Source organism: Diceros bicornis, chromosome 11 (assembly GCF_020826845.1).
Source record: "Diceros bicornis minor isolate mBicDic1 chromosome 11, mDicBic1.mat.cur, whole genome shotgun sequence".
Taxonomy (NCBI): domain Eukaryota; kingdom Metazoa; phylum Chordata; class Mammalia; order Perissodactyla; family Rhinocerotidae; genus Diceros; species Diceros bicornis.
In genome coordinates this window covers 67,903,430-67,931,322 of record NC_080750.1, presented here as the reverse complement: position 1 = coordinate 67,931,322, position 27,893 = coordinate 67,903,430, and the positions used below count along the sequence as shown (strand labels likewise).

The 27,893-nt window shown below is 41.5% G+C and overlaps 1 protein-coding gene across 6 annotated transcripts in view; it reads right to left on the bottom strand.

The window, feature by feature from the left end:
- Positions 1-27,893, bottom strand: part of EBF2 (EBF transcription factor 2) — a 187,973-nt gene that overhangs the window by 150,799 nt on the left and 9,281 nt on the right. For 5 of the 6 annotated variants that reach the window (XM_058549802.1, XM_058549806.1, XM_058549805.1 and 2 more), the window contains exon 6: positions 26,039-26,107. The exons of the other annotated variant lie outside the window; for it this stretch is intronic. In XM_058549802.1, coding sequence (XP_058405785.1) covers positions 26,039-26,107 — 69 coding nt within the window. The remainder of the gene's footprint in view (positions 1-26,038; positions 26,108-27,893) is intronic. 6 annotated transcript variants of the gene reach the window in all.

Here is a 27,893-nt window from a genome sequence, read left to right as displayed (position 1 = left end):
AGCACTCCCTGTGGCCTCTGACATTCTCCATTCACAAAATGTGAATCACTTTGGTATCAGTTCCCTCTGGGAAAAAAGAGATGCAATTCGCTTCATCATGTTTTCCTGCCCTATTGTCATTTACTATTTGTTCTCTTCTTCACTTGAGCTGTGTTTTGAAAATCACGTAATCCAGGGTCAATTTGCAACAACAGAGCAAAAAAATCAAAAAACAAAACAGATATGTAAAGAAATGGATACTAAAACAGTTTCATTTAAAAAATAAAAGCGCAAGTGGAGGCTGCTAGAAAGGGTTACCCTGAGAGTATGCAGAAGTGTAAAAGTCACTAAGACTTCCACGTCCCTGCATGGAGGTCCCAGACTCACACTGGGCCTCCAAACCAAAGAGTAGAGGCTGGGCTGCAAGACTGGGATCGTCCTGGATTCCTGGATCAGACTCAAATCTTAACCCCCTACAACACCAATACTTTACCATATGCTTGCAACTTTTTGCACACAACACACACACACACACACCACAGAGAAAGCAGCTCCCAGCTCCACACCCAAGCGGAGCCTGGTACAACTTGAAAAGTATGGCACACAGGTTTCCCTAAAAAATGATTTTACCAGATACGTCAGCATTTTTCCCTGAAAAAAGAAGATATCACCGCATAGTTTCCAAGTGAAATCGTTTTAAATGTCCTACATTTGGGCTGTTCACAGATGCTAATATTTGAATCCACTTGGGAGACTGTGTCCCCAATTCCAATGCAATCATCATGACCAGCAGGGCCTGGGAGATCTTCGAGGTCAATATTAGTTTTCACAAATTGCATACAAGATGGACTTAAGTAATACATGGGTGTGGGTCTATTTTTACAAAGCAGTATTTACAGCGCATGGCAAGAGGCAGGCAAGCCCTTCTAATGCCCAGTCCTCAGAAAGTATATGGAAAATCACAATGTGCTTAATGGCAACATTCACATATTTTCTCCTTCTTTTACTGCAGTTCCCTTCACACGCTTCCTATTCTGCATTTGACCAATGATACTGCAAAACATGTCTGCCTTTATCACCGTGAGAAGCTTCTGTTGAGAAGGACCTGGTGAGGTCATGTTTCATGCCCATTAAATTGATGTTTAAGCTCCTGTTCACGAGCAAAAAGTCAGCCTGCTGGTGCTGCAGAGAGATAGACTGGGGTGGCGCCCCAGATATTCAGCATATGAACCTACTAGTTAACCACCAAAATATGCACTGAAATAACTATAATTAATAGGAGAAAACCCTCTATTGAAAAGTATAGGAAGTGCAGTTACGATAAAAATTATCACTTCACATTTTATTTTTCCCTTTTGCCTGAAATTCTAATACCAATATTAAATTAGCAGTGTTTTATCATCTTTGCTTTTCATATACCAGGCATTTTTTCCCTTAGAAACTAAACAGAAAAAAAAAAGTTACTCTATATAGAAATACAGAGTTAACTGTCTATCCCCAGAATAAACAAACTACACTTGGCCCTATTTGTCAACTTCTCAAAAAAAAAAAACCCTAAAACAAAAATAAAAACAACAACACACTATGTGTGTATAAAATTGCAGACAAAAGTAGTTAAGCCAAAGAATTTGTGATTTTATACAGCATGCTCGCAAACTGAAAACAAATTTTTGATTGCTTATATATTATGAAGTGTTTCCTGCCTACATATCCTCAGAAGTCCCAGGAGCTTTCCTGGACACATGGAAAATTTCAAGTTGAGCCATTTTTAAGTTATCCATGAGTGAAGAGGGTAAAAAAAACAGTACATGGAGTGGGAGTTTGAATTTGTCATAAAAGAAGAAAAAAGTTATTTTGTTCTTTCTTTCCCTTTCTTTGAGTTACTTGACAATGGCTGAACATACTTTGCCCAAGTTTTTTTATTTTTTCAGAAAGAAGAGAATCACCTTTGTGCTAAAGCCAAGTATGAACATATTCAGCATGTTCTATGCAAGTGCACACCAGGGAATTCTTAAGGCAGATCGACGTGTAACGGTAAAACTAGCATTACCAGCCACAAATCAGATCACACATCATAATGATAAATAACCGCAAGAATAGTAAAGCAAGCATGTACTTAGTATCCATCATCCAAAAAAGAATTAGAGTTTTAAAATTATTTCTAAAGCATTTAACCCAGAAATAATCATCTACTAGGTAGAGAGAATTTACCGAAACACACACACTGCAAACCCCTGGCAACTGGGTGTTGACCAGGTTTTGCGTCTTCCAGCTGTGACTCTCTAAGAAATATTGCCCCCAAATTAAAGGTTTCCGAGATTCTTTGCAAACGGCATCCATGTGATATCTAGTATAGTCTAGCGATCGTGTGCCAATAACAGCAGGGCAGAGAAGTATAGAAATTCTGGAATGTTTAAAGTAGAAGAGTTGAACAAGTTAAGTAGAGGCTAGGAGCCAAAACCGTTTTGCAGGGAAACACCCCACTCAGAAATTTAGTGACTGGCTTCATTTCATGAATCTCACATAAATATCTGAGGAGATTGCCGACCTCCTAGAGCCAAGAGGGAAAACATGCACTGAAAGAGGGAGCAAGAGAAGCCAGAACATGGAATAATCGTCTCACTGGACGCCCTTCACTTCAGATACTGCTGGCTGAGCCTCCAGTCAAGAAGGAACGGAGAAAATGGATGAGAGATACTGCCTAGCCAGGAAGGGAAGAAACTTTGCTTTATAAATAAACTTGTCACGGAGATAGGCCACACATCAAAAGGGAAAGTAGGGGGGAAACCTGAAAGGATAGGGGCCCTGAGGTAATGGAGCCCTCCTGTCTCCCATCTCAGCTGGTACACAAGGCAAGGGAAACCGAATATTAGCATTGTCTGGCCACGGTCATTTTTTTCCTTCTCATAATATAACTTTGTGAATATGTTTAAGAGAGTGTCTGCTGTTATTGGTCTAATGAGCTAACTCTGAAATCTGAGCTAAAGACAGCTCCCTAGTGGCTGCTCACTGTTCCACAGACCGAAAGGAAACTCCTTTCAGGGGCCCATCAGGGCGAACCACTGCTGACAGCTTGGAACGGCGCAACACACAGATTTATTTCACAGACAGCCACAGACAGGAATTTAGCACCCTGTGCTGGCCTCCTGCTTAGTGGAGAAGGTGTTAAAATGCAACCATGCAGAGCTCTCCCTTGAACAAAACCCAGTAGCGACTAATCAAGCGGTCACCCGTCCCCGGCAGAAAATTCCGGGCGCCGAGCAGCTGAGCGCCGAGCGGGAGCGCCATCCTGACAGCTGCTGCTCGGCGCCCGCTGCAGCCTGAGAGCCGCCTTGGAAATGGCTAAATATTTTGCGTGACCTTTCAACTTACAAATTAATTGATTTATAAACAACGGCAAATGTTATTTATTTATTTATGACATCTTGGAATGCCTTCCCTCGATTTAAGGGCACAACGCTGACGAGAATATTCCCTGAGGCCTGCCTATGCATCAGACCCAGAGTGTGGCGGCTCTCGCTGTCCCTCGTCAATGCGCCTTCCCTGAATGTACAGCTGAAAGGCGTGGACTAAAGTGGGCACCGATGCGTAGACATATACCTGCCCGCACTAAGCAAGTCCATAACATAGTTACCCGCACAAAAGAAGCATATTAACTTTGTTTTATGCATATATGTGTATGTATAGGTATTTATGTGTACACATGTGTGCATATATGTGCATGTGTATGCATAATATATATATATATATATATATACACGCACGCACGTACGTATATGTCTCCAACGGAGGCTTTACCTCAGATTCGTAGCAAAAGTTAATAACTCTCTCCCCACTGCTGCAGACTCTAAACAAGTACTCAGCAGTTGATCAGCTGAGCTATTTAGGGATAAAGGCAAACTATATTTATCAAAGCAATTGAAATCACATCTTGGTAACTGGGGGTTGTTCCTAAGAAAATTGCATACAGTCGGTAATATCATTTATATTGATTATTTCGCTAATCTTGCTCTCACTCACACATGCTGTGGCTTCTTATTTTTAGGTTGTGTTTATGAAACAACCAACTTGTTCTGGTAAAAGGAGGAGAAAAAAGAAAACAAGGAGAAGGAGGAGGAGGAACAGGAGAAGACACCTTTTCCTTTCATAGTTTCTGTGCTGGGAACAAGCCTGTCATTCTCTCATTTTAAATGCCATTTTGAAGGGCTCTAAATGCTGTCCTCACCGATTGTATTCCCAATAAACTATTTCTTCAGATGACTTCTCTTTCTCCCCACCTCGACTCTCAAAGTCTGCCAATCAATCAATAACAATGACCAAATTCTCCCTCAGTCCGATGCTGTAATCACTCACGATGCCAAAGGTGGCATCAGTTCAAACTGCAATCTGCTTCCCAGAAGGTCTTCAATTGACTGACACACAAGCAAACATGGGATGGTACCACTGACTAAGGGACCCCGCCCAAGAACCTGAAACGCATCTTCACAGAATCAAGTCCACATTTGTCGCCACTACCCTCCCGGGTGTGATTCACCATCCTGTCAGCATTCTTAGGGGAGAATAACATATATTTGGAGTTTTTTTAAAACCAACGTGTTATCAAATTTCTGGGACACTTGCACAGCCAAAAAGGGTATAATATCGATAAGAAACTGATGCCTAGGCAAGCCCCCCTCCCAGAGATCCTCCTCACTGTGGCGGCTCTACAAAGTGAGCCTGGAAAGAACCGAAGCCCCAGAAAACTGAAGCGGGGAAAGAAACCTCATCACCTCAGGAAGCCAAATCCATCTGCTCCTATTCCAAGAGAGAAAAGAAAGAATTATGCCCTGTTTATTTTTCTTCTTTTTCCACTTCTTTGCAAGCATATCATTTTCCTTCTTGTGTCACAGATTTTGGTTAAAGGAAGGAGATTTTATTTTTGTCTTTAAAGTTAAAAGGTGTGTGCAGGGGCCGGCCCCGTGGCTTAGTGGTTAAGTACGCACGCTCTGCTACTGGCGGCCCGGATTCGGATCCCGGGCACGCACCGCACCGCTTCTCCAGCCATGCTGAGGCCACGTCCCACATACAGCAACTAGAAGGATGTGCAACTATGACATACAACAATCTACTGGGGCTTTGGGGAAAAAAGGAGGAAGATTGGCAATAGATGTTAGCTCAGAGCCGGTCTTCCTCAGCAAAAAGAGGAGGATTAGCATGGATGTTAGCTCAGGGCTGATCTTCCACACGCACACACACAAAAAATAAAAAGGTGTGTGTATAGGGCGGGGCTACGGGGGAAGGAGGAAAGGAAGCCACAGGTAAGATGTGTCAGAGGGACTTCCTATGGAAGGTTGTGTCTGCTTATATATATAAGTACGTGTATGTAAAGTTCATATCATACTTACTAGTATAGGGAACATTAGGATAAGTATATTTTCACTTATATGAAAATAGTGGTTTGCAGGAATACTATATAGTCATGTGTTGCATAATGATGTTTCAGTCAACAATAGACCACATATACGACAGTGGGCCTATAAGTTTAGTACCATATAGCTAGGTGTACAGGAGCCTATACCATCTAGGTGTGTGTAAGTACACTCTATGATGTTTGCACAATGACAAAATCACCTAACAACATTTCTCAGAACATATCCCCGTCATTAAGTGATTCACGACTACACAAAGAAAAATGCAATCAAAAATAACTAACTTGAAGTAGAGAAATTTGCCTTAACCCCAAGCTGAAAATCATCCTAGTGATTCCTGAGGCATCCCAAACTTGTTCCTCTCACTCTCATTCTCATTCTTGCTCTCCTCCAGAGCGGGTATCTGGTATACCACACAGGCCCTTTCATTTCTGTCAGTGTGCTTGCATTCCAAGATGAAATCTATTAAGACAAAGAGGAAGTGTGAGCCGAGATGGGCAGATAAGGTTCTTAACTCTTCCACTAATGGACATAGTCACAGTTTTTATTCTGGCCTTACATATATGTGTTCTGCCCTTGAGACATTTCCCCTACCTGGGGTGTGCGCCAGATTTCAAACAGATGCTACTAGTGAGGCACCCAGGTAAAAGGAAAGGTCCTTGTCTCCTTGCTCGGTGTGCAGTGTGTACACTCAGAGTGTCCTTGCTATCCCTGACCTTCTCTGTAAAATACTAAACCAAGTCTCCCATGATGGAGGTCTCCTGTCAGTCATTCATTAAACAAATATTCATCCAAAGCTGCTATATGTTAGGTATTATTCTAGAGGTTGGGGATAAGCCACTAAACAGAAAGATGAAAATCTCTGCCCTCCTGTAGTGGGGGTCAGGGAGGGCAACATGGACAATCAACAAATAAATTAGTCAAACATATAGCACATTTATTGGTGAACAGTATAACGAGAAAAATCTAGTAGGGAAGAGGGTTAAGAACCTTGGGATCAGGGAAGAGGTGCTTCACTGAGGTGACATTTAAGCAAAGACCCAAACGACATCTGAGCAAAAACTTCACACTGAAACATTTAGTCCCAATTAAACAGTAGATGTGAATTAAGTGACGACAATGATTTCTCCATTAGTTTTTATCATTCCAATCACAGCCAATGGTAAAACAGCTGTATTTCTCCCCATTTTTCTTCCAGAGACCACACTGCACTTTCCCACACCCTTCAGCTTCTTTTCCCAATGCACTTGCACCATTTGGTTCCTGCTGTCTTAACAGTAGGCTCCACCATTCCTTCAAGGAATATTTATGGATTGTCTACTCTGTGTCAACATTTTGAGGAAGAAATATCAAGATGGTGTAGAAGCAGCATCTATGATCTCACATGACTCTTTCCCCTACTGTATCGTCTGCCCCTGCCCCATCCTACTTGCTCTTCTTTCCTTCTCAAGGCAGAACCATTCCGGGAACCCAATTCAGTACTTGGATTTTTAATTTCAGACACCCCCCCAAATTGTATATAGAAGTGCTCCAGTTATGACAATTCAGATTCCCTAGTTTTCTGGCACACACTACCTAAAATCACATTTCTACTCACTACTGAAAAATTGAGGCAAGCCACAACAAGATGACTCCATGCAATTTTGTATCACAGGTAAAAGAAAACCTTGTTGATATGAAATCAGACAGTGTAAAATTCTCTCCCAGAGGAATCTGGCATTATTACATCCCCCATCAATCATGGTATTGTTTCTCCAACAACTGTATCAGATGCAGCATCCAGATATTGCAATGTCATCCTACCAATTCAGCAGGGAAGTCAGATACCATTATGAACAATTCCAGGCCCACCAAAATCTAAACTCTTCCAGGAGATTTGAAAGTCCTCCTTTGTTTCCAACAATTATCAAGTCTCCAAATTTCAGGACTCCAGTACTGGGTGAAATGGAATTTGACCTAAACATTTATGTATGACCTATACATATATGTTTATGAGAAAACACTATGAATTTGACCTCAGCATATATGAGGAAATGCCATATACACATTACAATATAATAATATATTGTATGATAATATATTATTGGATGGCATATATTTTAAATCTTAACTTATCAAACATTAGTTCCTATTCTGGGCATTCCATTTAATGACAGGCAGTAATTCCCTCCAGCCCATATTATGGATCACCTATAGATAGTATAGGCAATGTTCCAAGTATCCAGGATATAACAGATAGGTACACTAATGGATCCAGCAAAGTCCCTGCCTTCTGAATTTATAATTTTGTTTTTGGTGAGATGTTTGGTTTTTGTTTCATCAGATACTCCCAGTGCGGGTAAAAATTACAAAACCAAGCTTAAGCTTAAGTATAGATACTGGCTGAATTTTGAAACAGCTTTTTCTTGATCCCCTTGCACCATTATGAAGAAAATACTTCCCCCTCTCCTCTCTTCCCCTCTCTCTCTTTCTCTCTCTCACACATACACACACACACACACACAAACTAAGTTGAATTTGAAGGTTTCAATTTCCCTTAACATTTCCCCTTTGTCCCCGCGACTGATAACCCAAAGCAAGTGAAGTGAGGCTCTTGCCTTGTTCCCTGCACGGAGAACCCCCGCAGTACATCCACCTTATGTACCTTATTTATAATCCTCGGTAAATTCACCCAGAAGTCATGAACTACATAATACTAACTCTTATAGGTTGACATATTTCCCTGATCTTTCATGAGCCACATGGGGAAACAGTTTTCTCCTGATCTGAATGAAGAAGAAAAACAGTGATCCTAATCAACCATTTGCCCTTAGTGGCTTCCCTAAACAAATCTGGGAAAGCGCTTAAAGGCTTGGGAATAACCATGACCCTGCTTGATGCACTGTAATAACCCTACCTAATTATACTGATATAAAAACTAATTGGAAAGATAGCAAATGTCAGGGTAAGATGCAAATCGTAGGGTGTTAATTGCTGAACAGGTGCTGGAATAGAATTAAATGAGCATTCTGATTAAAAGAGTGGAGGAAACAAATGTGGACCCCCAATACAAACTTGGCCATGTGACTTCTTCAGCAGTCCATTCCACCAGGAAAAGGTCATGGTGCTGTGACCTCGTTTTGTGATGGGTGGACCAAGAAAATAATAGTGACCACAGAAGAAAAAACAAGCTAGCAACAACGTCAACATGACTTCTAGAACCGACTGCTTAGTTTGAGCCCTGGAGACAGGCAATGTGTTTTAAGAGGGCTTAGATACACGGATAAGCTGAGATAGAATCAAGAATGCATAAATGCTCACCTTTCCCAGCCACAAGTCCATGTCCTTCCACCCTGAAACAGAAGTTCTCCTATCCCCCTACAGCACTGCCACAGTGCTGAGGGCTACTAGTTGCACACTACACACTTGTAGGTTGACCAAGTGCTTGATCAAGTAACTGAATCAATAGCATTGCTCGCCTTCTATAAGTTGAGACAGTATGTATGAGCGCAATGGCATTGGGGTGGAGTATGTGATATGGAAAATACATCGAAGACTTCAATTGCTATAAGCCATTTCATTCTTATTGCAAATGGTATATACTGACGCTCTAGCAATCCAAACTTTAAACTACATCTATAAAGGCAGTTTTCTCCTTAGCCTGGGGTATCAATGAAGAATGCTTCTTCACAAACTCCTGGTGCTTTGGTCAAGCTCTTAGACAACCATCATTAAATTTTCTGAAATGTGGAAAAGCCTGGACCAAAAGCACTGCATGCTGAGTCCTTCAAGAGAGAAGAGACTCTGAGGACAGTGGCTGTAGGTGGATGCTGAGTGACAGCAGATAGTAGCTCCTAAGCTCCCACTTGATATGACTCCTTCCCAACACCACAATGCCCCCCATAGTTCCACCTCCTGAAGAAGTCCTTTTCTTCAGCCCCATTGGCCCCTACACCAAAAGAAATGCTCTATGTCAAGGCCTTAATATTTTTCCCAACATACTATCACACTACCTAGAAGGGAATTATTCCATTTTCAGGTAGGATGCTACAGCTTAAATGTTCTTTCTCCCGATAGTTTGCAGATCTTTGAGATTTCTGATGCCATAAACCTAACTGCCTCTGCAGTGCAGGGAGGGTGAGGCAGCACAATCTCGCTCTGCTCTCTTGATATTTCTCACTCCACCCTGCCCCGGGGTAGAATAGCAATTCATTTACTGTGCTCATTCCACGTGGGGGCCTCTTTACCAATGTCTGCCAATTGCACACCATTCCGCCTACTTCCATTTGGTTTTGGTGATATGGACTAGGAGCAGCAGGGGACAGACTGCAGAAAAGTTCCTTCTTCCAACTCAGACCTCTGTCTACCGGAGTGAGAGCACAGAACTGATCAACCCAGTTTTCTTTCTTTTATTTTTTTTATTTGTATTTAATCGATTTGGCCACTACTTATACTGGGCAAAAGAAAATAAAATGATTGTTACACTAGACAATGCTTCAACTCAGCAACCCAATTTCAAAGTGCAAACAGAGCAGCTCCCAAATGCTTCCAGAGGGAAATGTGGCTACGGGAGGCATGGGTGAGATTTCACCTTGCTTATTTACGCTTTTATAAGGACACCGGGAATAATAATAAAACAGGATGAGAAAGAGAAAATTTTTGCTCCAGCTTAGAGATGGGTGGGTAGGACTTCCTTGCTCTTTCTTTTTCTTTGATCTTAAGAAAAGCTCACTCTCTCCTGTTCACTCTCTTCTTAAGGAACAAAAATAAACTGTCTCCTGAGTAATAAAGTCAAGACACTTGCCAGTAAAAATTGGTTAAGGTCATCACTTCTGAAGGTCAAACGAGTTTTAGACAAGATGTCATGTGGGATCACCATTCAACATATTTAGTTAAATGGTTAAAAATAATAAAAATAATGACAGTAGTGGAGTTATTTAAAAAAAAAAAAAAAGCACAGAAGTCAGAGAGAAAATGAGAGAACCAGATGTCTTGAAGGAATGCTGGGAAACGCTTAAGAGAAAGATTTCTCCCACCCCAAACAAAAGCTTCCCCAAGGATCTTTTGAGACTCGCTGTCAGTATCTGATGTCGATGCAACATCGTATATCTTTTTTGTGTTTTGCTGTGGGGTTTTCTTATTTATTTATTTTATTCTAACAAAGAAGACACAATAGGGAAAACTTTTTTAAAAGGATGGCAATTCAAGTTGACCCCAAAGCAAGCATTTCCCCAAGTCCCTTGTGCATCCGCCTTGTCTAAAGATCCAAAAAACACCAGAAGTTATATCGCTCCAACACCAGATAGGATAGAAAGAGGCCACCTTCATACTCAGCTGTTCTGAAGATGGTACCATCAATTTAAGTGAGGAGAAGATACCACAATCTATCTATCTAGGTTCCAAAGGAAAGTCGCTGCTTTTTATAAAATAGAGCATGAACAGGTCGAAGCTGAGAGGCTGCTACGAGATGCAAATAGGCTCTCATGGGAGGCCTCCATGGTTCCAAAAAAAACTCAGAATCCACACTGACAGTGCCGCCTGGTTCCAAGTTATGTCATACCCTTTCACAGGGCGATGTGGGCAGCCAGGGCTGGTGCTTTTCATGATCCGTTTGCTTTTGCAGCCACAGCTCACACACAGAATCAAAAAGTCTCTTGTGCCAAGGGATGCTTTAAAACTCCAGTGAGGCCACTGCAAGACTCAAGTTCCAAGTATTGCTCATTGCCAGTGACAATTAGAACAATCTGAAAACGTTCCTCCCAGAAAAATGCACTCTTTTTTGTTGTAACAGGGGTGTAGACGCCAGCCAATCTCTTCTGGCACCCAGCGCTGTAAGAAGTGCTTTCACTGTTCCACCTCGTGACAAAACACCCTCAATGAGCGTTCTCCAAGGACTGGCTGTGAAAGGGGGTTTCGCGTATCAGGTTAATGCATGCACTTGGCACGGCCCAACTTTTGCACCAAGGCTCTGGGGTATGAGATGATAAGAGCCAGGTTCTGTTTGTTAACGATAAGGCAATTATTTCTTTGGTACTTCATAGGAAAAAAAAATCTTACAGCGAAGATTCAAACAAGGATCCCTAGGGAAACAATGGAACTCGTAGGTTGGAAAAGTTTTTTTTTTTTTCCTTCACAGGAGCAAACAAATGGGCCATTGAGAGCAACAGAATGGCTAAAATGAAGTTACGACAAACACGCTGGCAGTCGGCTCCCGCAGAAGTCCTTACCAACTTAGGGAGGGGAAGACAGGTGGCGAGTGGATGGAGAGACAGTAAAAAAGACAGACATAAATGAAAGGAAAGGAGAAAGGGAAAAGGAGGAAAGAATAAGAGCAGGTGAAAGTAAAGAGGCAAGAAAGAGAACAAAGGAGTGGTGATGGGAGGAGACAAAGTGAAGAGCATGAGGTGTCATTAGGGGCACTTCCCATGCATTTGGAGATTGAAGAGGTCCATGAACTTGGGTGGGCAAACATTATGTCTTTATTTTTGCTGACCCCTATCCGAAATTTAGCATTTCCTGACATTTAAAAAAAATTATTTTATTGAGGTCACATTGGTTTATAACATTGTGTAAATTTCAGGTGTACCTTGTTATATTTCAGTTTCTGTATAGACTGCATCATGTTCAACACTAATAGTCTAGTTTTTATCCATCACCATACATACGTGCCCATTTACCCCTTTCGCCCTCCCTCTGCCCCCTTCTCCTCTGGTAACCACCAATCTGTTCTCCTTATCTATGTGTTTGTTTATCTTCCACATATGAGTGAAATCATGTGGTATTTGTCTTTCTCTGTCTGACTTATTTCATTTTCATAATTTTCAATGTAGACAACAAGCCGCAAGTGTATTGTAGATCCATAGGATTCCCTGCATGGTCAACAGGGTCCACGGCAAAAGAAAAAAAAAAAGAAAAAAAAGAAAGAAAAAGGAGGGGAAGAATTCCAAAACCCCTGAAGGTATTAGGCATCCTCACCCCTTGCAGGCATATTTCAGAGGATAGGGATGGGTGATTTTCAGTTTGGAAAGGAGATCCTTTCATTTGCTCTGTGGGTCAGGTTTTCTGCCTTTAGGCCAAGGTTTCCTAGGACTCTCTAATGTACAACAAGTTTAGATTTGAGATGCCAGGGAGCTTTCAGGAAGTATTTCTCAAGGTCATCACATCTGATTAACAGCTAAGAGTTAGTTCCACAGCTTTGCAGGTTAGGTCTAGCATGACCATTTTTTCTGACACAATTTTGCCCAGCTGGTTTCCACTAAACCCTGTAGAATTCAAAAAATGATAGGCTGTGACTTCCCAAAGAGGCATGTCATTGAAGCCTCATTTTTAGTTTCCTACTAGAAAAAAAAACTGCTGAAGACACCAAGATATTTTACAGACAAAATGGGTCTCAAAACAATTGGCCTTCTGCTCATCCCTCCTTGTCCTCAGAATTACCTCATAGAATCCCAGTTCCATGGAACCACAAATCCTGCTGTCAGGGCAGACTAGCATCCGGAAGTCAGGGGACCACTGGCTCAGGACCTATGAGGTGATCTACTAGTTATGGCCCTTTCAGATATGAGTGGGAGCAGCTGAGCCCATGCCCTTGGAAATTACCACCTGGTCTTCCAGTAGCACAGGTCACCCTGGCCCAACTGATAGAAATCATGCAAACTCACCAAATTGTTCTTTCTACCCTGGTCTGAGGCTACTTGCGTTTCCTGCAGAATCTGGGCTCTGTTTAAGAAGTTTCCAAGCCAAAGCATTGCCCTCCCCATGAAGCCAGGAGACCTTACGTCTTGATTTGGGGCTTCCTTGGTGCTGGATTAGGTTGGAAATCTTCAGAATGGGAGTCACACTCAAAACCACCTGCCTGACCAGGGGGTACGAAAGAAGGAAGCAGCCCCTTTCAGGGCAGCGCCAATTTTGAAAAACTTCAAGCACTTCTCTCATCTAAGGAGGGGAAGGTTTTAAAGGACAGGAGGAGCTTCTCAACGAGGAGCCCACCACTCCACCTCCACTTTAGAGAAGGAACATTTCTACCCAACAGGAAGAGTTCAGGGGCCTCCAAATGATGAGTTGTGCCCCTGTGCTGTGTCGGCCATCAGGGGTAGCGGAGGTCAGACCCAGGGTGGAGAAAAACGCTAAACAAGATGCATCCCGACCAAAACCATACACAGGCTTACCTCACTGTCTGATTAATTTGCTTCCAGTCTCAGTGATGGAAATTAGACAATTGCCTTAAAAACTCAGAAGCCTCCGTAAAAATAGACAATTATTGCTTCCTGTCATGACCAAATATTAAACACAGTGCACACCTAATGACTCTATCCCTCCCCAGGGAAGAAGCTTTATGAACAATAAAATCTCAGAAGACTTCCACTGTTTGGGTTTGGAGGTCTCATTATGGGCTCACTGATCCAGTACAATTTACAAGCTCAATGGACTCCACTCGAAGTGAAAACCCCCAAGCCGGAGTTATAAATGGCACACCTACAGTGAAACCAGCATTTGATTCTTCATCAGGGAAAAGGAGGATTGAGGAGAAAAGTATTAGGGTACAAGCTGCTCAGGGAAATGTTTCTGATGGCCTGTGCTGGAATCAAGGACACCCCACTAGAAATGCAAGGCAAGTGGGGAGAAAGCTAGGGAGACCCTAAAACTGAAGGCAGGGGGTAAAAATAAAGGGGAACTAAGGAAAAAGAGGGAGATGGGGAGAAGGGTGAGGTGCAAAAGAAGCGAGGGAAGCAGAAGGGGAATTTTAAAATCTGCCATCCCTTTGTCTACACAGGTTGACTCGACATGACACCAAAGTTTCAAAGGTAGAATTTTTTAAGTTCACTAAATTACCCAGATATATATCTAAATGGTGGTTATCCTTCATCTTGTGACTCATCTTCTGGATGATAAAATGCATTAGCCGCTCTGCATTTACTTGGGCAAGCATCAAGTGGACTGTTAGCGTTAAATCGAAGTAAAGTCTGGCTCTTGTTCAAACGTCAGTCAAGACCAAGTGGGGAGAGAGGAGCTTCCCCTTTACCTTTAACTCCGTGCAATTTATCACCCGAGCCTAAACAATCCCACGTGTTGGAAGGGCTGAGGGAAGAGATGTAGGGACGCTGGACAAAGGCTTCAGGCAAGTCAGAATGAAAGCGAAAGGGAGACGGACAGTGGACACTAAGCAGAAGCAATGCAGGGGAGGCGACAAGTCCATAAAACAGGGTCTAGACAGAGGGCGAGACCAAGGCCTTGAGAGGTGACAAAAAAAGAGAGAAGAGACAGAATGCTGAGGAGGGGGGTCTGGGTGGAGAAACTAGCAAAGACAAGGGGGCAAAAAAAAATGCTGATGGTTCCAAATAATGCTTTCTGTTCACCTAACAGCCTCCTAAAGGAATCTCCTCCATGTGAGTCACCTTCCACACGGACCAGAGGATGACGACGAGTCCAACGTGAAGGGAGAAAAAAACACTAAAAGGAAGGAACCAAGCACATGCTGACTGGCTCTGGGGCCAGTCAGTGCACAGGGCTCTTTCACACATCATCTCTCTCCCTCCCAGAGCTGTGAGGCGGTGCTTGCTTCCCTAGCCTTCAGATAAGAAACTGGGACTCAAGTAGAGTTGCCAGATAAAATACAGGATGCTCAGTTAAATTCAAATTTCAGATAAACAACGAATAATTTTTCAGTGTAATTATATCCCAAATATTGCATGGGAAAGGCTTATACTGAAAATGTATTTGTTGTTTATTTGAAATTCAGATTTAACTGGGACACACTTATACTAAAATCATTCCTGTTTATCTGATATTTAAATTTAACTGGGCAGCCTATATTTTTATTTGCTAAATCTGGCAACACCAGATTCAACGAGAGGGAGGAAATGACGGAATGGGTGAATGCATGAATGGCAGAGGAGTAGTCAAACCCAGATCTAAAGCCAGATTTTACTACAGTCATTATCACACTACAGGAATAATAGCCACCTCAAGTATTCAACCAGCACGTCATAAATCTGTGTCCTATGTACAACCCTACTTGTTCTGAAGTAAGAGAAAGCCTTTCGCACGGAAGAAACTGGCTACATATGAAATTGCTGATTATAGTGAAGTAAAATGCCATCAGTCTGACCCATGGCACAGTGCTTGGAAGGTGATGAATCCTCCAAAGCTTCAGTCCAGTTAGAAGCTTTGCAGTTCAGCAACAACCCATTTGCCGTGGACACCATTGTTTCTCCTGCCCCTCTCCTGGCACAGACCATCACAGCTTTGTCCTGGGAGCTAGAGATCTAGTCTCTAATCCCAGGTGAGTCTTAACCTGCCTGTGACACGGCTCCTGACGTAGTTGCTCTTCAATTGGGTCTTCTCTTCTGAAATGAGGGATGAGAGCCCCACTCTATAGCTAAAATAAGTCATGTGTGTAGCTTTAAATTAATCAGGAAAACGTCCTGTGCAATTGTGCAAATCTGGACTCAAAACAAACAAAAAACTCACCCTTTGTCTCCACAGAGACCCACCTCAGGGCTTTATTGGAGGGGCTATGTATGAGTAACAGCATTCGGAGGTACAACACCCTGAGAGTCACCACCATTTTGTGAGTTCTCTTTTTTAAAAGTCCTGGCATACTATGAGCCTTAAAAAATGGAGGTGTTAACCCCAAAGTGCTGGCCTGAATCCAGTGGTTCCATCCCTGCAAATTCTTCCATTCCTGCCATCATATCAGTGGGATTAGAAATTTCTCCCTTATTTCCTTCTCAAAAGCTCCTGTTATATGGGAGCAGCTGCAGTGTTTCTCACCAGGTCTGACTCCTTGGTGGTCTTGAGGGGACTGGGAAAGTTTGCCTTCACTGGAAACTGAGTTTAGAACCAAACCCTCCTGGAGGACAATCATTTAATTAATTACCTGGCCCAGACTGATGAAATGCTGACTCCTTGCAGACTTGGCTCTAGGATGCCTGAAATGCTTTGAGCCACTTGTCACTCAACCACTTTCCTTTCTGATCAAATATCCCTTCCAACCACAACTCTAGTTCAATGTGAAGAATAGAGCAACAAAGAACAATTCTTACAAGATTTCAATCAACACATAACCTAGTCAAGTTCTAGTGGGTAGAACCCTAAATCTGCAAATCATCTGTGGATAACTTCCTTCTCATCTCCTTGGGATATGTGTCCTATTTCCCACTCATTTGGCCTGTTAGCTTTTTGGCTGGGTCAAAAGTAGGCCCAGAAGAACTTATCCAGACCCATTTACTCAAATAGAAAAAGAAAGAAAATAACTGGAAGTTCTAGAAGGTTCTCTCTGGGTAAACATTTGGTCTTATCAATCTTTTCCAAGCCCCAGGTCCTTTGTTCCCCCAAAATCCAGCCAGACAACTCTGGAAAGAGATACCTTTCCTAGAAACAAATATTTATTTCCTATTTTCAGCACAGCACAATTTCAGAGTACTATTCTACTCCTCTTGACTCATCCACTTCCTGGCAAATCTGCTATTTAATCACATCACAATTTTATAAGAAAGAAGCTGGAAGTTGAAGCATACCATCATCTGTGCTGAATAACCCCATTCATCTAGTTGGTCCTTTGATTTTCACTGGGAATTGATCCAGGGCATCTATGCAAGCACTTTGAGAGAATGCTAGTCAAGGTGAACTGGTTTTGGTCTTTCTCCCTCTTTTCTAAGGAATTACTTATAAATTGTTTGGATTCTGGCCTTCGAGTGTCTGCTTTCTCACAAACATCCAGGCTACTAAAAAATTCACAGATTGCCAGATGGTACAACAGCAGTTCTTTGCAAAGGATCTGAGCTTTCCAGCGAATAAAGGATGCGTACTCACGTGGACAAGTCGCAACATCAGCAAACGGTTTGGAGTGGGGGTGTACTGGGGGAGAGAAGTGGAGTGTGGAGAGGTGAGAAAATGGGCCTTTCACCTCCAGTGACTGGTATTTGGCAGGGAAAAACTGACTCCCAACCACTGCTGGTGTTAGAAGAGGGCATGTCCAAAAAGAAGTTGAAAAAAACTAAATCAGAAACTAGGAGAGTTTTTTAAAAAGTCAAAAAATTTGAAGTCTGTGCCTATCTTCTCAATTCCTGGTGGTATAGGCTGATGGAAATAATGTCCAAGCTTTGACAGGTAAACTAATAAATACCCAAAAGAGCCGCAAAAAGAAAAGCATTCGTGAACTACTATAACATCTTCCTAATAGGTTCCCCTATTTCCTTTCTCTATTTTCCAATTCATCCTCAAAATTATCTCTCCAAAATATTGATCTGACCATGAAATTGTACTACTCAAAATCCTTTGATGTCTTCCCATCACTAACAAAATAATGTCAAAATACTTTTGTATGGACATATAAAGTCTTCCAAAATCTGGACCCAAATAATCTTTCCAACTTCTCCTACTTGCCCCCTTCACGTATCCATGCACTTCTAAAACTATGAGCAGATTTAGGAAATTCTTTTCTTTCTACATGCCTTTTCCTACGTACTCTCCTCTCCCAGAATGCCCTTCGACTTCAACTGCATATGTCCAAGTTACAGCCATCACCCCACACACCTCTACCTAAATGAAAATCACCTCCCCACTTCAGATCTTCCAGAGCTTTTATCTCTACATTTTTTATGGAACTTTTTACATTCTATGTTGCATCACAGTTATTTCTGCACACTCTTTGTTTTTCCATCTAAACTATAAGCTCCTGATGGGAAAGCTTTGTGTCTATTCAATCTTATCCCTAAGAGTACCTTGCAAAGTCTGTGACATAATAGGCCCTTGATAAATATTTACTGAATAAATAAGGATTCTTTCTGTCTTTCAACCCTACATATCTGTTCTTGGCATTGTTTTGTACCTATCTGCCACTGGGATGGCAGTTGTCAAATACAAGTAGTTACAGGAAAAGTGCTACATGAACTGGCAAAGGACTCAGTCATCCAAACTCTTCAATGCTTGGCAGTCAGAGATTAATATGTCAACTAATATTTACTGAGTGTCTATAATATCTAAGCCACTGGATAGACACTGTTGGAGATAATAATCCCTATGACTATTTTTAAAGCATTTATTTCGTCATGCACTATGTGGGCACCTCACATACGTTAATGTATTAATATAACAACTCAACACCATCACATAGCTAATAAATATTAGAGTCAAGACTTAAGCGACATATGGTGTATGATGTCCAAGAATTACAATATTGTTGGAAATGTAAGGCAAGCCCAAACAGGTAAAAAATAACAATACCCATACATCCTAACAAGAGCAAGCATATGTAACAAGGGTCAAGTGAGAAGACTTTGGCTACAAGAATTGATATCTTTGAGGAGGTAGAATCTGAACCAGGTCTTAAACAAGGGATAGGATTTTATTGGGAGAGAGTTTGGGGTGGGTATTCCAGGTGGAAATGGTGTGTGCAAAAGGAGAAAAGAGGAAATATTCAAGGTCTGTTTACTGGAACAAATGTTTTCATTCCATTTTGATTCACAGAGAAAGAAATGATGGGACTAGAAAGCTGGAACCTGTCTACCATCCAGTCACCTAGTCTTCAGAGCACTTTTCCTAGTTTGTAAATATATATTTCTCTGTGATTATTTAAGCTGTCAGCTCCATGAGAGTAGGAACCATGCCTGTTGTGTTCCCTGATGGTCTCTCAGTGCCGGAAGTTCACAAATATTTGTTTAATAACTGAACTACAGAAAAAATTACTAAATGAATGAATGATGGACTGAACCAACGTATAGATGACTAAGCTAGTTTGGATCAAATCCATGAGCTCTGCAAGTCCAGGAAGACTGGCCAGTCAAGTGGAGTAAGTATAATTCTTAAAAACTAACCCAACTACAGAAGTGAACATGATAACTTTTCAGCCCCACTTGTTTAATCAGGAGGAGAGTGATTTTCTCAAAGGAAATTTCATTTCTTTTTTACCCCTTGGCTCAGGCTGTCATCCAGTAAGGTCCTATCTTACCCCCCAGTGGCAGATAGGTACAAAACAATGCCAAGAACAGATATGTAGGGCTGAAAGACAGAAAGAATCCTTATCTATTCAGTAAATATTTTTCAAGGGCCTATTACGTCATGGACTTTGCAAGGTGCTCTTAGGGATAAAAAGATTGAATAGACAAAAGGGACATTTTTTTTCTATACCAGCAAGTAGAAGAGTAGAAGACCTGTGTCTCCCTGAAATGACCAAGAAACTAGCAAGGTTTTACTAGAAAACAAAAGAAAGAGAACGTGAAAGAATAAGGCATTTGCTTTAGGTAGATAATTTGTGTTTTTAGTGAGAAAATCTAAACCCTCCCTGATGAAATAAAATTTTCACTAAAAAAAGAACAGCCTGGGGTCAGGCTTTTGTAGACTCTTCACAGCACTGGGCTCCCCTACGCTGGAGATGGGGAGTCTGGGCAGAGAAGCCACTTATTAATAGCTTCCGTAAATTATTGATGAGCAAGGATGATGAATTAGCATGCCTGACTCCCAAACCTGGGCCCTCAGCTAGAATCAGAGAATTTGGAGCTGGAAGGTAGGGTAAAGGTCACCCATGAATCCAAAGCACTTCATTTTACAGATAGGGAAACTGAGGCTCAGAGAGGCAGCTCATGACCTCCATGACACTAGACAGCTAGTCAGTGAACGATCTGGGGCCAGAAGCAGGTGTCCTGATCCTAGTCCAGGGCCATTTCTCCTACCCTGTGCTGCCTCTCAGTCACACTGGGGACTAATATTCCATCAAACCTGACACACAGCTGAATGTGACTTGTACAATCTCACAGTTAAATGACACTTCAGGAGCCAACAACGCCCACCACTTCCCAGAGAACAGATCCCTTCTCCAATGTTCCCATCAGGAGTTCTTCCAGACCATGTTCACCAGGCTTTTCCATTCTTCATCAGCTCTGAATTCTGGAAAGTTTTTTCTTCTTTTATACCAAAACCTTTTTCTCCAAAACTTCCACTCATTGACTACACTCCAATTTCACCACTGAAACTGGCTATGGGAACTTGGCTGAGTCATCTAACTCTTTAAGACTCATTCTTCCCTCTGTAAAATTGAGACATTTCTCAACTGTTGAAGATTAATTAAGAAGATTATTTAATTAACAAAAATAGCCTAGCACAATGCCCAGCACACAATAAGTGCCAATTAAATGTTAGATAAATGTTGAGTATTGGTCTTATCCATACTTTTCAAAGCCAAAATTCTTCATTCAGGAGGTGTCACTACTGATATATCTGGCTTGTCCATTTCCAGGGAAAGGGAGGGAGTGGTCACAGACTGAAAACTGGCTTCAGTGGCCTAGGACAGCAGGAATCTGCTGGCTTTGTGGGGATACATCTCACTGAGAGCTCAACTCCAACTGCTATCCAAATACTGCTCCTATGCTGAAAGGGACAATGGGGTTAAAAGTAGAATGTACACCACAAATCAAGAATAGATTAATAAGGAGTTCTTCTGATAAATTAACAAAAAGAAAATCCAGTGTTCAGGATTAATGCAATACCCTCTCAATACCCTCTAGCATGCATGGAAGGTTGGTAAGGGCTTTACTCCCCACAGTTATTCTCTGCAAGTTCCCATACCACAAATAACACTTTTCTGGAGTTAAGTGATACACTTGAGAGAGGAATAACAAGTATGGCCCAGAGGAAAGAGGATCCAAACACGTGCTCCCATGGAACAAAGTAATCGATGAGGCAGAGTGAGGCAGGAAGAGGATGTGCCAGATGGCAGGAGAAGGACAAACAAGAAGCCTGGACCAGAGGGGAAAGCAGCAGGTGAAGATGTCTACCAAGATGGCGGCAAGAGAAAATTTTATTTAAAAAAAGAGTCATACCATTAGGATGCCATTAGTCATGCCATTAGGATGGCAACTATCAAAAAAACAAGAAAGTAACAAGTAGTGTGGATATGGAGAAATTGGAACTTCTGTGCACTTTTGGTAGGAATGTAAAATGGTGCAGCCATTGGAAATAGTGCAGCAATGGAAATGGTATGGTGGTTCCTCAAACTACTAGAGGAGCCAGCAATTCCACTTCTGGGTATATACCCAAAAGAATTCAAAGCAAGGTCTGGAAGAGATATTTGTACATCTATGTTTGTAGCAGCACTATTCACAATAGTAAAAAGGTGGAAACAACCCAAGTGTCCACCAACAGATGAATGGATAAACAAATGTGGTATATTCATACAATAGAACATTATTCAGCCTTAAAAAGCAAGGAAATTCTGACACATGCTACAACATGGAGGAACCTTGAGTGAAATAAGTCATAAAAGTACAAATACAGTATAATTCCACTTATATGAGGTACCTAGAGTAATGAAACTCATAGAGACAGAAAGTAGAATGATGGTTTCCCAGGACTATGGGGAGGGAGGAATGGGAAGTTGCTGTTTAATGGGTACCAAGTTTCAGTTTTGCAAGATGAAAAGAGTTCTATAGATGGATGGTGGTGATGGTTGCACAACAATGTGAATGTACTTAATATCACTGAACTGTACACTTAAAAATGGTTAAGATGGTCAATTTTATGTTGAATATATTTTACCACAATTAAAAGTCTGTTTTAAAAAATGGAAGATAATATCAGGAAAACCCCTCATGGGCAACCAAGCACCAAATATTTTTGAATAGACCTTTTGAAAGATGGTAATTCTGTTGTTTGTTTGGCTTCTCTAAAAAGAACATAAACAAAAACACATCAACACTTAAAATGGTGCTCCTGGGAACAGAGCTCAGAAATATAGGAGACCAATGTCCCAAGACAGAAGACTGGGATGTTTAGCATGTGAGAAATAGGTTGGACCTGCCGTTTTAATAGGAAATATCCTACCAGTACGCTCAGGGGCAGTGACAGCCTACAAAGATTCAAGAAATCTCACCCTCTCCACCCATCTGACTTATGGGGCTGCAAGAACAGGAACACTAGGAACTCTTTCTCTTTCCCCCACGTCAGTGAGACTGTCCCTAAAATATTCTTCTCATGGACCACCAGGTTATTCTGAGCCCCAGAGATTCAGCAGATATTCAGAAGAAGCTTCCAGATAGAGAAGAGAGTCTGAAGAGAGCATGGCCCATGAAAAACTAGGTTGAATTAGAGCTTCCCGCTGAAACCACAAAATGTAAATCAGTTTGAGCCTTTTTATTTTTATTTACCACATGCAGATCTTTATAGATGAGATTTAGCCTGAAGACCGAAGAAAGGATTATGTTTTCATTGTTGTTTTTGTTTTGTTCTGTTCTGTTTTGTTGGGCTTTTTTTGAATAGGAACTTTGGATTTTTACGCTAAAAATTAATCAACTCTCCTCCCACTCTACACTCACACACATCTGTACACAGAAGGAAGGCTCTGCTGGAGGCCCATGATTCAGGAGCAAGTCCTGCTGGGCTGTGTGTTGGCCTGGCTTTTTGGAGAGGGGTGTGGCTGCCAAAGAATTCAAAAAAGCATGCTGAAAAGACAACTAAAAATAAAAATTAAATTTATATTTCTAGAGATCAAGGCAGGGAGTAATTTAGCAGGAAAAAACAAATTCCCAGTCTGGGGCTAAGTCTTAGGAAATGGAGAACGAAGGCTCTGATGGGGGATGCCCTCTTGTAAAATCTAATGATTTTCAATTAAGGGGCCACAAGGTAGTAAAAGCTATTTTTCATATTTCAAGCAGACTATTAGAAATTGAATATCTGCCCAGGATGTGGTCACATGCGCTAAGTGAGAAGTCAAGTTGTTTTGTATTTGCGCTGGAAATCTATCAAGTCAGTGTGGTAACACTGGTTGTCTCATCTGGATCAAAAACTCTGACTGGTCATTGATGAGATCAAGGGCATTTCTGGGATGAGATTATTCCTTCCTATTCTGTTGTATGTCTTTGATTAATAAAAATGAAATTCCAGCTGAATTTATTACTTGTCAATTGCCATTTTGCAGGCAAAATCTTGCAAAACCTGGTTCACCAAGGAAAAAAATAAACGGGGTCCTTGGTGGTGAAAAGTCTGGGAACCACCTTGAGCTACCCCTCCCCCTCCCCCAAACATGCACAATTCCAAGGGAATAGACAAGTTTCCCTGGAGCCAGAGTGGAGCGTGCCTGTCGTGTGAGAAAACTCAAAGAGAGACAGTGTAAATTAACCGCATCTGGTTAGACTGAGCAAGAAGGGGAGGAGATAATTAGTTGGCATTATAGGAACAAGGGCAAAGAAGAGAGTTCTATATTTACTCAGAGAAAATCCAAAATAGACTCCTTTGCACCCATTTGGCGCTTGTGGGCAATGTCAACATCTCCAAGTTGGCAGATGTTGATCCCAGGGACCAGATGCACAGCTCAGCCAAACCCCTGGATGACACAAACCACCATCCTACCTCCAACAAATGGAAACCTGGCTTCATCCCCTTTTACTTCCACAAATGAAGAGAAGAAGGCTAAGGGAAGCCCAGAAGACATTCAGGAGCAATAACACAAGATTCCAGAGAAGGAAAAGTATCTTCAAACAAAAGCCCTACAATGAGTAAGTCAAACAAATGTATCTGTTTATAATAAAATGGGTTCTGTAAAAACCTGATACTGCTCAGTTTACAGCACCCTTTGATATGTATATTTCCATGTGTAGACGCACAACATTTCGGAAGTAACACATATTTCAGGTGATGCAGAGACATCACTGGGCTGTTTTATTGTGCATAGGATAGTAAAAATAAATGCCACAGTCACATACTGCTCCATAATATGCAGCCAAGATATAACTTCCACCTTCTCAGAAGAATTTAAGGCATTCTAGCACAAACAATGAAGGCATCTAATACGAAAATCCTTTCTCTCCATTGATGAAAAAGACTACTTTTTTTGGTACGTGTAACATGTGTGTTACATAGGGAGAAAACAGAAGCATATTGAGCTTTCTCCGTTGGTGCTGGTTATATGTGGTTTCTTAGAGTGAGAACTGCTGCTAAGTGCAGAGTCATTAGGATGTGTGCTTACAAGATATAAGGGGTAGGTTAGCATTTTCGGGTTTGCAAACATTTCTAAAGGTTGTTTATGGGGTGTTTATTACAAGAAAAGATGTAACAATCATGAAGTTAGGGTACCTTCTTGAAAGGGGAGCAAAAGTTAATGAAAAAGACTAGATGAGGATTAGTGAGCTCAGTGTACATGCTGGAAAGGACTGGGTCTGTGTCTAGGCTGCTCTCGTATGCTTCAAATTCCCTCAGAGGATTCCGAAGTTATCCTGGGAAGTTGGGAAATGATGTCATGAGCAATCAGCACATCCAACTCATGTAAGTTAGGACAGAGAGTGCTGGGAGGAGGCTGTGGGAGGAAGAGGAGCATGGTCTAGAAGTAAGGACAACTGTGTTCGAGTGCCAGCTCCACTCCAGCCAGCTGTGCAACTGTGGGTAAGTCAGGTCACCATTTCCAGGTGCAGTCTTTTCATCTATCAAATGAGGAAGATGGCTGACCCCAAAGAGTTCTTACAACTCTTGAATTTTATGCTTCTATGTACTTTCAGAAAAACCAAAGAAATTCCAAATAGCTCTCTAAAATTGGTCTCATCTGAACCCCCTAAGATGGCAAAGGCGCCCTACACATCCAACAAACATATATATATTTGGCTATCATCGTCTTCCAAGCATCTCAGAGAATACTGCAAAACTTCCATGGATTTCAGTAGCCTCCTGAAACCTACAGCAGCAGGCAGCACCCTCCAACTATCCCCTCCATTACACCACTGAAGAACAGACATGCTGAGTGCTTTGTCTAAGGTCAAAAGCCAGGACAGGATCAGAATTCCAGCCTCCTCATTCCTAGGGCTATGCTATACTTTCCACAAAGAAACCAAGCTGGCTTTCTGGGAAGAATGCCAGAGGTTCCATTCTCCCAACTGAGAATTCATTGGAATATCGGAATAACAACTTTGGAGACTGTGGTCTCTCCAATCCATTTCAGGACCTGGCTAGAAACATGAAAACCCAAAGAACGAAGCAATAGGGAATTATTCCGTTTTTTAACGAAAGAGAAAAAATTAGGGGTGGGAATATGGGATTTCTTAAAAATTACGTGATTGCTGGAAGTTAATTTGGTATTTCTTCATTGGTTTGTAAGTTCTGTTTCCAATCACAAAAACAGACAGCTGAGGATGCCTAAATTACATTTCAATGAATTAGCATCTTGTCTCCAAGAATCTTTCCCACTCTGAATATAGCATAGAACCCAGAATGCAGTGCTCCATGGTAGAAAAGAATCTCCCTCAATGCAACAGAGAGCTGGTCATAATCCCCTGAACTGGAGTCTAAATTGACAGTCTTCAAGCCTGACAGCAATCACTGAGAATGATATAGGGATTGCCATCTAAGTTGGGGTACACTGCCTCTTGTAGGAAACTGATTGAAACACTACCCTGCCAGATAGGAGAGAGGGCATCCTTTACCATCCACATACTCCTTATTAGGCTGAAGTCAGTGCACCTGGAAAAGAATCCCATCATAGATTTAGAGACGCATGTTCAAAAAGGAAGGTTCTGACTTCTTCCAAGAAAGGCCAAGCGGAACATGAAAACAGATGTTAGACTAGCTTCATGCCTTGAGGATAACGTGAAACCAACCTTACAGCAAAGCCCAAATGGTCAGTACTCGGAGTTGAGATTCATAAAGGAAAGAGACCAGAAATGATTTTTTTAAAAATTGCTTTTTCCCCCTACCTGTCGATGATGACAGGGTCTGAAGGAGTCTCATTTCGGTTTCCACAACTCTTCTTTTCACAACATCGACTGTCGATTGGGAAGGAACCAAAAAAGAAAAAGAAATTTGTTAAAATCAAGAAAATACAATGAGCCTACAACATAAGAATGTTCACAAAAATGAATGTGTCCTAGATGGCCTCTTCACTATCGGATACTCGAGAGCAGAATTTATGGCCACGTTTAAAAACAACACTGAACTTGAAGCCCAAAGATACTCATTCAAATTCTCATTCTATGACTTACAAACTGGGCAATTCTCAGCAAATCACAACTTTCCTGAGAACCATATTAGTCATCTGAGCCAGAGATGGCTGGATTTTAAGATCCAGAAGGTCACTTCCAGTTCTGTGTTGAATGATTTTATGATTGTACATATTACATCTTTGTGTCTTAATAAATATTTGAAGAAAGGGGGGAAGGAAAATGTATAAAATATACTCCAAGTAGCTGCTCAGATTATTATAAACCTTATTAACATAATGTCTTTCTCCAGAGAACTCAGTATACTTTATAAACATTTATTCATTCACTCATTTCCATCATTTTCTAAAGATGAAGGAGGAAGGCCAGAATTATGGTGTACATTGTAAAATAGGAAGAAAATGAGGCAAGGAGCTGTAGAATGATAGCTCTAATAATTTTCACCAAGTCTAGAACAGAAACGGGACTCGACGTGTAAGTCCCATCTTGAAAACTCTGCTTCCCAAGAATTCCACCCAGCAAAGTGCTGGGTACCTGGTAGATGCTCTAGAAACGCTTGTGGAATTATCTGAGAGGAAGAAAGAAAGGAGAGGCCCTAGAGCAATTACCACAGATAGGAAGGACTCAGTAGGACCTGAGCAGAGGGGACAACACTCCAATCCCAAGGTACCTGTGTGAAAGACCCAGACAAATGTGAAAAGGGCAAAGGAAGCTTGGTGGCAGGGAAGCACTGGAAAATCACCTCCCCATGTTGCCTGTCTGCTGCCTGTCAGGACCACAGACTTCTGAATACCTCTCAGCTCATTCAAGCACATGGTCCACCAGCAACACTAGTTGGTTAAGGATATAGCCTTGACATGGCTTATAAGAAAAACATTATCATCCACACCGGTTGGAGAATATGTCTCAAATGTTAGCAACAATCAAACTAAATGCAAGCACAGCCCTTCCCATTACAGTTTCCCTACAGTTTAAGATTTTAGATGCGGTACAACAGAAAGACTGCTAAAGTGAGAATCAGGGCTCTGGTGTCCAACCCAACTCTGTCACTAACCAGCGGTGTGAATTTAGTCAAATTTCTTTAACCTCTCTGGGCTTTGCCTACCTTATATAGAAAATTAAAATGCTGGACTAGTTAATCTCCAGAGTCCCTTCCATGAAGTCTATGAGGCTATGAGATTCCCTGAGCACCCTTCAAAAGTGACGACAGGATAAGGAAAAGAGGGAAGCCATGTGGCAGCAGGGACCAAAGGCCTAACATCAGCCCAGTCATAGATATGCTTTCTCGCTCTCTGCAGTCATCTGCCCTTTCTGATCCTCTACAGAATTACAAACATACAAATGAAGAAAAGTCCATCTCTCTCAAGCAGGTATGTGTGGATTATCCAGTGAACAATTCTACTATTCTCAAAAAGTAAAATACACTTGAGAGATGCTAACAAACTTTCACCAAATGGGCACAATGAGGTTTTAAGAAATTTAATCAAATTAGTAGGAAGTAAAAGAAAAATTGTCTCCATTTTTTTAAATACCAGTTTGCCACTGGGACTTTCTGAAATAATATTTTGCCTTTGAAATTATATTAGGTCTTAAATTTTAAAATTTCAATCCA